Below are 11746 nucleotides of genomic sequence, written 5' to 3' on the forward strand. Positions count from 1 at the left end.
ATTGTGACCTGGATATCCAGGGTTCAAACTTGGAAATAGCCCCTCTGTATGTGCATGGTGTACATCTGTCCCTCCCTATATATATATATGCCAAGGGCCATTACCCAATGATGGTTCTGGCCATCCAGGATGTTGGGAGGGGTGGACTGTACAAGGAACTAACCTTTGTTTTCTGCTTTTTTTAGCACAAAGTGGCCACTCTCTTAGACTTGAGCCTGCAGTATCATGTTTGTCAGCTTGAGATTTTACCATTATCAAACCAAGGTATCAGAACCAGAAAAGGTCAAATTGAATTATCTCTAGGTCTCCTACCCTAAATGTACCCTGATTTTCACTCCTATTATTATTAAATCTGCATAGCATATATTTTGTTTGTCCTACTTATTTTAAAACCTCTTGTTTCTAAGGTATTTGTCCTTAATCTTAATTTTGCATTTAACAACCTGGTCAGCTGGAATAAGGTGTGTAAAACTAAACAGCAAGGAGGTCTAGGTGTTCGCAGGGTGAGAAATATCAATATTGCCCTTTTGGTTAAATGGTATTGGAGGTTTCGTAACAGTCTGGGGGACTATGGAGAAGGGTGGTAGTAGCAAAGCATGGATTTAGAAACTCAAGATGGGAACTGGGAGTACCAAATCAAAGTTATGGATGCTCAGTGTGGAAAGGGCTCGAGAAAGCTTGTGATCTTTTCTCAAAGGGAGTAAGTTTGAAAGTTGGAGATGAACTTGGGGTAAAATCCTGGGAGGATGTGGAGTGTGAAAATAGACCTGTGAAGGAGATTTATACTGGCCTTTATGAGGTGGCAGCAAGCAAAGAAGCCAATCCGGCAGAAAATATGCAGGTGCAAAATGGAAAGGTGGTATGAATTTCTCAGTTTAGAAGAAGTCTGAACAACTGGGAAGTAGAGGCGATGGTGGAAATGTTGCTGAAGTTGTATAGCACCCAAGTGGACATCAGGAGATAGCAGAATGTGGGAGTGGGATAAATTTGGAAACTTCTCAGTTAAGTCTTTCTGGTCAAAGGAGCAGAGAATCACAATTAAGATTGTTTGGAGCAAGAATGTGTGCCTACAAAGATATCCTTTTTTGTTTGGACTGCCTACCTAAACAGAATCCTTACTAGGGATAACTTGGTAAGGAAGGGTTTGCACTAGGCTTCCACAAACTGTGTCCTATGTGAGCAACAAGAGGAATCTATCTGTTGCTACATTGTAGATTTTTTGCTAAGGTTTGATCCAAAATCTGTAAGTTGTTTGAGGTGAAAAGATGATGTCTAGAATCGGAGATGGATTTTGTGAAAGGCTGGTATAAGATGATTATCCAAGAGGGGAAAATTGGCATGGAACATGTCTCCAATAGTTTTTTGATGCATTTGGTAGGAGAGATATGCAAGAATATTCAATAACAAAGTCAGCTCTACTGACTCGGTATTTTCAGAAAATTGTGGGCAAAATGTGTTATTGGCCTTGTGTAAACAAATTGTTTAAGGACAGAAATTGTAACTAGTTTTTTTTTTTTTCTATATGATAATCATTTCGTAAAGTAGGGCTGGGGGGTATAGGACTGCATGGGCGGTGATTCTAAATCCCTGTGTACATCAGCTTGTTGTACATGTTTATCTTTCTATTTAATGACATTATACTTTACCTGTTCTAAAAAAATCTTAATTTTGTATTTAATCATTCATTAATTTATTCAATTAAAACAATGTCATTGACAAACAAAATGCACCATGAGCCTGAACATGTTTTGTTAGTCCATCCATGACCAGTGCAAATGAATAAGGGTTAAGTGCTGAACCATAGTGAAGACCCATTGTAACTGTAAAATCTGATGTCTCTCACAAGTGTTCTAACGTAGGTTTTTGCACCTTGTAATATCCTTAATTAGGTCTGTATACCTATTTGGAACCCCTTTTCTTTTCCAAGACCCACCATATTATTTCTCTAGGGACTGTATCATATGCTTTCTCTAGATCAATGTACACCAATTGAAGTTCTCTCTTCTTCTCTATAAACTTTTATATCAATTTCTCAAAAGAAAGATAACCTCCATGGTTGATCTTCCAGGCATAGACCCAAATTGGTTATACAATATACTTGTCTTATGTCGTAACCTTGCTCAATTATTTTCTCCCAAAGTTTCATAGTGTGGCTCATGAGTTTAATCCCCTGATAGTTATTACAACTTAATATATTGCCTTCATTCTTAAATATAGACACCATAGTGCTCTTTCTCCATTTATCAAGCATCTTTTTTTCTTTAATTATCTTATTAAGTAGGTTAGTCATAACAAGCCCATTTCTCCCATACCTTTCCATGCTGCTATTGGAATACTACAAGGTCCTAATGCCTCCCCCTCCATCTTATTTAGCATTTCTTTTACTTTAGTAGTTCTAATTTTATGAAGGTACATGTTATTTTGGCACTATTATTGTTACTAATCTCACTCTCTACATGTTCATTTAATAATTTTTTGAAATAGTTTTTCCATCTTTCCTTGATACCCTCATCTTTTACCAAGATTTTTCAATCTTCCTTTTTAATGCACCTAACATGGTTTAAATCCCTACTTTTTCTTTCTCTCATATTTTCTAGTTTATAAGTTCCTTTTTCTCCTTCTTTAGTGCCTAATTGAGCTCACATAAGTCTTACGTATATATGATAGGATGTATTAAATCCATACTAATAAAATGCAGCAATGTTAATAGTATTACATTTAGGCTCCTAACTTATGATTATTGCTACCTAGGTAGGTGCCTAATTGTCTAGACAAGCACCTTTTTGATACAAGTTATGGCATTCAGGCTAGGTTTCCTGCCAAGGGTGATTCGTTGCCTAGGCAATGCCTTGACAGCTGTATTGCGATAAAACTATTCATCCCAAATACTTGAAAGCAAGCATTTGGTTCTGAAGTGATAAGGCAAACTTTTGAGGCCAGAATTATTCATCCTAAAACCTAAATACTTTAAAGCAATCATTTAGTCCTAAAATAAGAAGAGTACCTTTGAGGCCAGTTTACTTTAATAACAGTTGAAGACATAATCCTCTATCCTGATGGAACAGTATTTTTGGAACTTCATCGTTGTGCAGGAGATGTTGCTGTTGCTTCTTCCACTACTCAACTCATCATCCATAAAAAGATTACTTTTGCCATTCTCTAAGGACAAATCTTCTGGTTCTTCTGGTGACGAGGCTGCATGTCCCATCTGCCAGGGAAATCCAACTATTCCATTTCTTGCTGTTCCTTGCCAGCACAGGTATGTTGCAGTTTATGCTCTCATGTCTATGATTTTACATTTTAATTTATTTTGATAACCTTAGCGTGTGAATGGGCTAAGGTTGGACGCTCAAAATTCTTAGGCACAATTACAGTTATAGAGAATTCATAGTTGATTCAAGTTTGGCTCAGGAAAATCCATATAATCTAAGAACGACCTTCTCCATACAGAAATTGTTCTCATCTAAGCCACTTGTGCTGAAACCCACTTCAACAAATTAATAATTGACACAACCAAGGAAATTAGAAAACATTGGCTGTCTAAATTCAACAGCCTGGTCTGTCAACAAGCCTCTCCCTGTGTGACATGTTAGTTTCACCGCGCAATTCATCCAAAATTGGTACTGTTACAAGGAGTCTGTGAACTAATGTGTAATGCAGAGAGCTCTAGCTGTCAGAATTTAAACATACAAAAATTTCCCCTTTAATTGGAGGGTGGCTCTCTCTCTCTCTCTCTCTCTCTCACGTACACATGCACACGTACACACGTACACAAAAACACAAACAAAAGCAGCTGAGCAAGTTTCAGAGTGGTAATGGCATATATGCATTTCTGAGTTTGCACCGATTTAAAGGTGCCAAAAAACTTCCTACAGGCTTGATATTCAAAGACTCTCTCTCATATTTCTGTTATGAAAGTAGAAAGGAAAAGCAATGATGCTCAATTGTTCAGGGTAAAATGGAGAGTATATGGCCGTTGCCATAAATTTGTACATCCATTATTTTTGATACTATTGCCTTCGCACCCGATGCTGACTCTATAATTTATTCTGTTATGAAAGAAGTAGAAAGAAAAGATGCTGACTCTATAATTTATTCTGTATACAGGTATTGTTACTATTGCCTTCGCACCCGATGTGCTGCCACTACCTCATTCCGGTGTTCCAGATGCAATGAACCAGTTATTGCCATGCAACGGCAAGGTGGCTTGATCAGTAGTCTAACTTCCAAAATTGATTAATTCAAAGGAAATAATCAACCAAAACGAACAATACAAATGCAATGATGTATGATGTATCAGAAAACAATTAGATAAAAGAACCTTGATTCCTTTATATTTTTATTTGTTCACTCGTTAGCAACCTTCAATAATTCTTCCCACGTGGCAATCTTTTCTCTGGGCTTGTTTCTCAAGGCGCCTTCACTTTTTTCTTTTATGTCAATCTTCTCCCAGCCACTGAATGGCACAAATCTGACATTCCTATTCTCTAATATTTGGAGGAGTCCCTGTTTGCCTTGCTTTGGCGAGCGAGGAATTAGTATTCCTTGTTCCAAATCTTCGGAGATGCTTGCAACCTGGCATAATAACACTATCGTTAGTAAATTGGTAATCGCTAACAAGTAATTCATTTCAATTATACAACTCTACCCACATAACATCGCAGCTGCACAAGGGGAACATCTCATCCCTGTACATGTTTCGTGGGTAGGCGTGGATAGAGTTCGTGGGCAGGAGATTTGGAGTTGGAGAAAAAAAAGTCTCGGGCACCATATATGGAGTGCGGATTTCCTCAGAATCCTCCTCACGGCACACTGCAGCTGCACACCTAGAAGACCGAGGAAATTTGGATTCCCATATATGATAGAAGTGAATTGGAATCTGTCCCTCAGAGTGCACCTCACAAGCACATCCCATCATGTGTTGAGAACATCTCTCAATAATAACACAATATGGGAGATGATCCTGATGCATGGTGGGATGTGCCTGTGAGGGTGTGAGGAGCGCTGAGTGAAGAGCATATCTGGACTCGGTAGAAGTAAAAATGCCCATTTCTTGCAAATAGGGGTAAGGCTGCATACATCGTCCTTCCCCAGACCCTGCATTGACGGGAGCCTCATGCACTGTGTTGCCCTTTTACTGGCCATTTCTTATTTGCAGAATTGGTGTTTTGCTGTTTATTTCATCTCGAAAGGATTACTTACAGTTTCTTCAGCGCAGTAGAGGTTTGTTGCAACGATCCCAGTAGGTCCTCTTTTCAACCATCCAACTACATATAATCCCTTGAGTGGTTCAGGGTCTGTTGATGCATCACTTAGAACCCGGCCCCTAATGTTTGGAACCACACCTGAGCAAAAATGGAAGAAAAAAAAAATAATAACGGCATAAGCTTCCTGTATCTCTATGAAGGTAGGGAAGGAAAAAAAAATCAGAAGTCATCTTTTGTTATTGAATTGTTTCAGATAGTTTCATTATATTTATTTATAAATCATCAATCGTTGCAGATTTCAAGAAAGTCAGGAAGGTGGCAATCTAAAATTCTGCAATGATGAATGAGTTCCAGTTTTACCTTTGTGGTGATCAAAGGGCAATCCATCAACTGGCACAGATTTGTAACCGATACTTTTTAAAACCAACCTGCAGAAGGAATCAAGATATGCAAAGTACTGATAAACAAATTAATGAATTCCCATTTATTAAGGTGAAATTACCCGCATTCAATGTCTTCAAACTGTCCTGTGCCCACTGCAGACTGTCTTCCAGAGCTACCGTTCTCTACAAGAAAGATTATGAGCTGATTCGTTAGGTGTCAAGGCTACTGAGCTATTAGGCTACAAGGCATATGGAAACCAAGACGCTGAGCATTGACTGATCAAAAGGAGAAAGGTTATGTAGGAGACCCATGTAAATCCATACAATGCAACTATACGTTTAGTGGAACAAACCTTTTAGAATTGTCTTCTCAAAGCGCACACCAGTAACCTTAGAGCTGCTGTTATCTGAAGGTAAAAACCTGTCTGGCTTCCGAAAGAAGATGAAATGTAGTTCACATTGACTAAAAGTAGGATGACAAGGCTTGGTAGTTGCTGCTTTAGACAGCAAGTCATAGACCCGTCGTTGGATTCGGTTATTCTTCAGTTCTTTCTTCAATCAATAACATCAATGTATAAAAAGGAAAAACATCAACAAAATGCAAGAACTAGTAGCTGTAAAATTAAATAATTAATATTGGTGTTTGATTATGTATACAATAAGAAAACCTCGAGAAAAAACAGATATACCTCATCTGCTCGTGATATTTGTAGATCAGCTTCCTGGATGTGAATATGCAAATCTTTAATACCTGCAATAGGATGCCCACATTTCTCTAAGTGCTACATGTGCTAAAAAAGGGGATCATCGTACAACTTCATCCAATACATTCTTTTGAAAAAAAAAAGAGCTGATTGTAAGATAACAAGGAAAATACAATGAAATAGTTAGAGTAGATAAACCATAAGATTCAAAATTATTGTTCGTAAGTGTATTAACACTATAAAACACTCTAGAATAACAAGTTTCCAATTCACCACTAAAGTATTGCAACGTTTTTAAAAGTGAACACAAGTTGGTTAAATAAAACTATAATTGACCAGTTTATCCTTTCCCATGGGATTTTACAATCAGAAGCTAGACATGGATAAAGAATATCAGGCAACTTTCTCCTGAAAAAGATGCCCTTAAACATTTGAACATTCTAGCATACAGGAGATTTGCCCTCAACTTTAAATCAAGAAAAACTTTCCATGAATAAATAAGCATGCTTAAAATGATAATTTGGAAAGGGAAACCTGGGAATCACCAAGAACTTCACGTAGTTCCTTGGCAGTACAAGCTGCCTGTGCTGGTCCACGTCTTCCAACCAAATACACTTTCCTGTAACCATATCACAAAATCAGAACATGGACTGAATCTTCCTAGTTGATATTGAAGTATTCCAGAACCAAACCTTATGGAACTTTCCTGCAGAGAGACTAGAGCATGGCTTGCAGTATCAGTGTTCCCCAATTCAGTTTTTGGTCGTAGAAGGATACGTGCAACATCAAGAGCTACATTGCCCTGATAGAAAGGCAAGAAATAGAGATAGGGAAGAACTGAATTGTTGAGTAGCAATGCTATCAAAGATTTGATAGATAAGGTACCATTCTCCTATATATCTATTTTTTTATTGATACCACCCTCATATAGTAAAGAACTAAAGATGATATTAAAGATATATAAGGGAACAGTACCAATAAAAAAAGATACATAGGAGAACAGTACCTAACAGAGCAAGAAAGGTTATTACCTATATAACTCACAGATGTTCATGTTCAGCAGCTAGATAAACAATCCTTTGGATGAACAAAAAGTAGTCTAGATGTGATGGCTACTATAGTCTATGGTTGGTTTGCACCAATCTTAGTTTGAGGTTTCATTCTTTTTAGTTTTTGGCCATGCAAATACATGGGGATTGGCATCACAATATTCAATGACATCTATAGAGAACATGTATTCAACAAAAATATTCTGTATTATTAAGATTTTTCTTTTTTATGGGAAATGGTAACTTTCATTAATTCTTTAAAAAACTTAGTACAAACTGTCACCTTCAATATTCTGTATTATTAAGATAAAATGAAGCATTGTGTTTTAACAGGATAATATGATTTGAAACTTCATATCATGTGTGATATATATATATATATATATATATATATATATATATATATATATATATATTATCATAGCAGTTTGAGAACGCATACTTTTAGTTGTTCTTTGACATAAAGTTCTTAATAAAGTGAATTAATCATTAAAGTGAAACTATCCAAGATTTCATGGCAGTTTCAGTCAGTATGATTTCTCCCTCTTTCTAAGGTATGCACTGACTAATATTCTTTTGTCAATTGATCTTTGGATTGATTCACATAGAAACTAGGATCTCTGGAATCTGGTGAGAGAAAAATGACTTTCAAAAGAAGATCCTGCTCAATCTACATAACTTCATAATTTCTCTTTATGTTAATAATCACATTGGAGCCATTTATATCATGTCTCTCCTATTTATCGATTTCTAAAATGATGCTAGTTATTCTACATTTATAAATCTATCTGTTATATAAGAGATTTAGGTATTATATGATTTATCTCTATGGATTTAAATGAGGGGCCGAACAAGACCTAGTCAAAGGCTATGAAAATACCTGACCAAGAATCACAGCTGTATCAGTATTCTTCAAATCAGGATCCAGATTGCTGTAGTCAGGGTGACCATTATACCACCAAACAAATTCTCTAGCTGAGTATATTCCTGCTAAATCCTAAAAGAAAATATACAGAAATAAGAACCAAACAGGATGCACAATTTCATTTGCAATGCCAAACCACTACCTCAGGAATAATTGTTTGGAATATTAACTACAAAACAACAAGGGCATTATCTAAACTACAATAATGCACACAATAACATTGATCCATAATAGAAAGAAAATCATGCATATTGCAGTGACAAGAAACATACTTCTCCAGGCACACCTAGAACCCTGTCACTTTCAGCACCATAGGCCAGCACCACCTGCTCAATCAATTACATCTAATTCAATCAAATTAAAGACTGAATAATTAGATTCTTCTTTGCATAATATCTCCTTCTGTAGGGATGGTATCTCACCACATCATATAATTCACGAAGTTCGGATAGTGAGATAGAGGTCCCCAGGGAAACATTTCCAAAGAATGAGCACCGCTTGTTCAACGCAACCCGAGTAAACTGGTTAATCACAATCTGTTGCAAGTTTTCTGATAAAACTAAGCACAATTAAGAGAAATATTTCACAAAGCATGCTCCTCAAGCACATATGGAATTCAGAACAATCTAAGTAAAGATAAAACTGTAACATTTAGAGAGATTCCCAACATAGGATTTTTAATGAGACTTAATATCTATGTTGCCCAGGTACAGCTAGGACAGGGCTGAAAAAGGTCTCAGATAAGAAATTTACACTAAAAATTTGAAGTATCTGATATGACATGCCAACCATGTACATGTACATAGCTTAACATCATTCTTCTTCCTCTTGTTTATTTTTCAAGATCACAGAGAAAACTATCCTTACCTGTCTATTTTTCAAATGCTTTTTGTCGGCATCAGTCTGGGTCGAGGTCCTGCAGTTGTTTCAACCTAAAAGGCAAAAGGATACTTGGCTATCTAGGAGAAGTTCTGTGGGTGAGGAGACAATTTGCAAGTGATACAATTGTACACATTTTTGGGAGCTGGTTTTATGTACCTTTAGTTCACAAATATTTGGTGTGAGGAACAAAAAAGGTGCCAAGGCCAAGTTATGACACTGAATCCGGTGCTCAAAGAGATTTGAAGTTCATAATTGGTTCAATAAAACTACTGAACATGTGATTGAGCACTCAGTACAAGGTTCAATACTGGTGAACATTGATTGGTCCGCATGGAGGTTCTGGTGTAATGGGGCAGCAGACATGTGTGGTTCAAACCCCTGGGAATCTTCCTATCCATGAACATGTAGAACTGTGTTACACTGTCGGTAGAATGTCCTCCGGAAACTTAAAGTTGTTGAGCTAGTCTCCTTTTAAAGGGAGGCCAATCAGGCAGCATTTTTTTAGCTTCCTCACGTATTAGAAATCAGGCAATTTTGTTCTATCTCACTTCCAACTTGACTTGTTGAGCATTTTAGGTATGAAATGAGACAAAGTGCATATCAAAGGCTGTAATATGCACCTTGATTAAATATTTTTCACCCATAAGAAAAAAAAACACATGATTCACATTCTGAAACCTGTACAAACATATTATGGAAAAATATAGGGAGAATTATGAACTGTCATGCTCAGTGTATCTTGAGCATTGTATACGTTTCCATGGAACTTTAGATCATAACCAGAACTGATCTTTCTCCGGTGACCGCGTTTTCCCATTCAAGCTTTGCCATTATTTAAAAACACGGGGATTGGACTACTCGCCTTTGTTTCGGGATGATCAGGAGCTACTCCTGAGCGGACTAATCCAAATGGTGTTGGCAATCGGTCAATGATATTGATTTCTGCTCCTTGATGCGCCTTCAACATCTGGAGATATAATCAAAGCATTGCAAAAATTATTAAGCAAAAGAGGATTCAACTTTGCAGTAAAAATTGATGAGTTACAATCCACACAAAAATAAGAATAAAAAACTATAAACCCAAAATTAATATAAGCCCAAAAAAAAATCGACTCCGCAACTAAAACGGCCTTAATCTATATACTTTTTGTTTGTAAAAAAGAAAAAAGAAAGAAAGAAGTCAATGGGTCGACTGAATAAATATACGGGTGGAAATCCATAGAAAAAACAAATGAATGAGATCAAACATAACGTTCATAAAAAGTTTGATTTTTATCATACCAACATAAATAAAAATAATAAAAATTTGAGATAACAAAATGCATTTGCAACAAATAAAGGAGAATGGTACCAAATTCTTACTTTCTCAGCTGTGTAAAACCCAGAAGGCCCGCTTCCAACTATACAAACTCGCAGTGGATGCGAGGAGATTGACGAAAAGCTTCTCAAAAACCATTTCTTTGCACAGAGAATAGCCACTTGTTTCATTCTAACTTACTATTTTTATCCTTTTTTTCCCTCTCAAACGGTGAAACGAGAATTGGGAAGTTAAGACTGGTTCGATCAATTTTAGGTTTCTTCCCAAAATTTTCAGAGTCAGAAGAATCCTGAGTCCTGACTACGGTAGTTTCGAGCTTGCAGACTACAACCACGCTGCTGAATGGGCACGGAGGTTCTACTTCTAATGAACTGGCTATCGTAATTCGTAAGTGAACCGACCGGGTTATTAATCCTTACAAATGGCCATGGGCCACGTTTGACCTAGCTTAGCTTCTGGAGCCCGTCAAAGCCTCAAAGATCAAGTTATAGCCTATTGGAATCGTCCCGATCCGACCAGTAACACATAGATCCGGTTTGAGCGGGCTGGCCGAAAAAGGAAGAGAGGCAAGCCGGCAAGGCGGAGCGAGGAAGATTGAAAAGCCTGTTTGGCAAGTCTTTTTGAGAAGATCTTCTTATAGCTTTGACAGTTAAAAGGCGCATTGAGTTTTTGTATGAAGATTTGAGTAGTTCGAAGCTAGTTTGGCAGATATACGTCTTTTTATGCGTCTTTCCGTGTGAGAAAAAACACGAAAGATGCGAAAAAGCTTTATTTGGATCTTCCTGAAATTATCCCAAAATGGATTTTTCGTGTCTTTTTGGCACTCTGGATTTTGGTGACTAGATCCTCCGCAAATCAAATGAAAATATACTGAAAATTGATCTGTCTGGCTTGTAAACAGCCGAAAGACCGTACGGAAAGACACGCCAAATGGGCCCTAAACCAAAGTCTGGGTTGGCCAATCCAGGCCCTTTGTAATTAAGCCCTGTTTGGGATGGCTTATGTGTTTGGGGCGAGCTGCTTTGGTTGAGCACCTGTGTTCCAGATAAGCTAGAGTATAACTTCATATTACAGTCATGATTCTGGCGTTTGGAATGTTCATGTTAATTTTTTGAGTTTTTACTAAGGCTCAATTTGGAAGGAGTATAAATACAAATCTGTAGAGTGCAAAACCTTGTATTTTGTATGTATTTATACAATATACATTTGTATTTGTATTCCTACCAAACTGAGCCTAAATACAGCTTTAGAGGATTCCATGTGGCATCCAATTCAGAA

General features: G+C 37.1%; 2 protein-coding genes across 3 annotated transcripts in view; one reads left to right on the forward strand and one right to left on the reverse strand.

Moving 5' to 3' along the window:
* TED3 (Pex2/Pex12 N-terminal domain-containing protein / zinc finger (C3HC4-type RING finger) family protein) overlaps window positions 1-4334 on the forward strand; it is a 22619-nt gene extending 18285 nt beyond the window's left edge. For both annotated transcript variants that reach the window (XM_010255744.3, XM_010255745.3), the window contains exons 7-8: window positions 3093-3259; window positions 4108-4334. In XM_010255744.3, the coding sequence (XP_010254046.1) occupies window positions 3093-3259; window positions 4108-4240 (300 nt within the window). In that variant the 3' untranslated portion in view covers window positions 4241-4334. The remainder of the gene's footprint in view (window positions 1-3092; window positions 3260-4107) is intronic.
* LOC104595144 (Pyridine nucleotide-disulfide oxidoreductase family protein) lies at window positions 4216-10851 on the reverse strand. Its single transcript, XM_010255743.3, has 13 exons — window positions 10513-10851; window positions 10013-10117; window positions 8691-8804; window positions 8541-8594; window positions 8224-8340; window positions 6987-7096; window positions 6840-6913; window positions 6280-6341; window positions 5944-6142; window positions 5710-5773; window positions 5568-5635; window positions 5203-5345; window positions 4216-4575 (listed from the first exon to the last, which is right to left on the reverse strand). Exons 1-13 carry the CDS (start codon window positions 10636-10638, stop codon window positions 4348-4350), a joined length of 1464 nt encoding a protein of 487 aa, XP_010254045.1. The 5' UTR covers window positions 10639-10851; the 3' UTR covers window positions 4216-4347.
* Between the last annotated feature and the right edge of the window lie 895 nt (window positions 10852-11746).

This window comes from Nelumbo nucifera, chromosome 2 (genome assembly GCF_055504915.1).
Source record: "Nelumbo nucifera cultivar China Antique chromosome 2, China Antique-T2T, whole genome shotgun sequence".
Taxonomy (NCBI): Eukaryota; Viridiplantae; Streptophyta; class Magnoliopsida; order Proteales; family Nelumbonaceae; genus Nelumbo; species Nelumbo nucifera.

Coding starts and splice junctions, on each gene's coding strand:
- LOC104595144 (XM_010255743.3), bottom strand. CDS start 10,638: ATGAAACAAGTGGCTATTCTCTGTGCAAAGAAATGGTTTTTGAGAAGC. Junction 8,805..10,012: donor CTGATCATCCCGAAACAAAG/GCGAGTAGTCCA, acceptor AACTTGCAACAG/ATTGTGATTAACCAGTTTAC. Junction 6,342..6,839: donor GGAACTACGTGAAGTTCTTG/GTGATTCCCAGG, acceptor ATCCTATTGCAG/GTATTAAAGATTTGCATATT.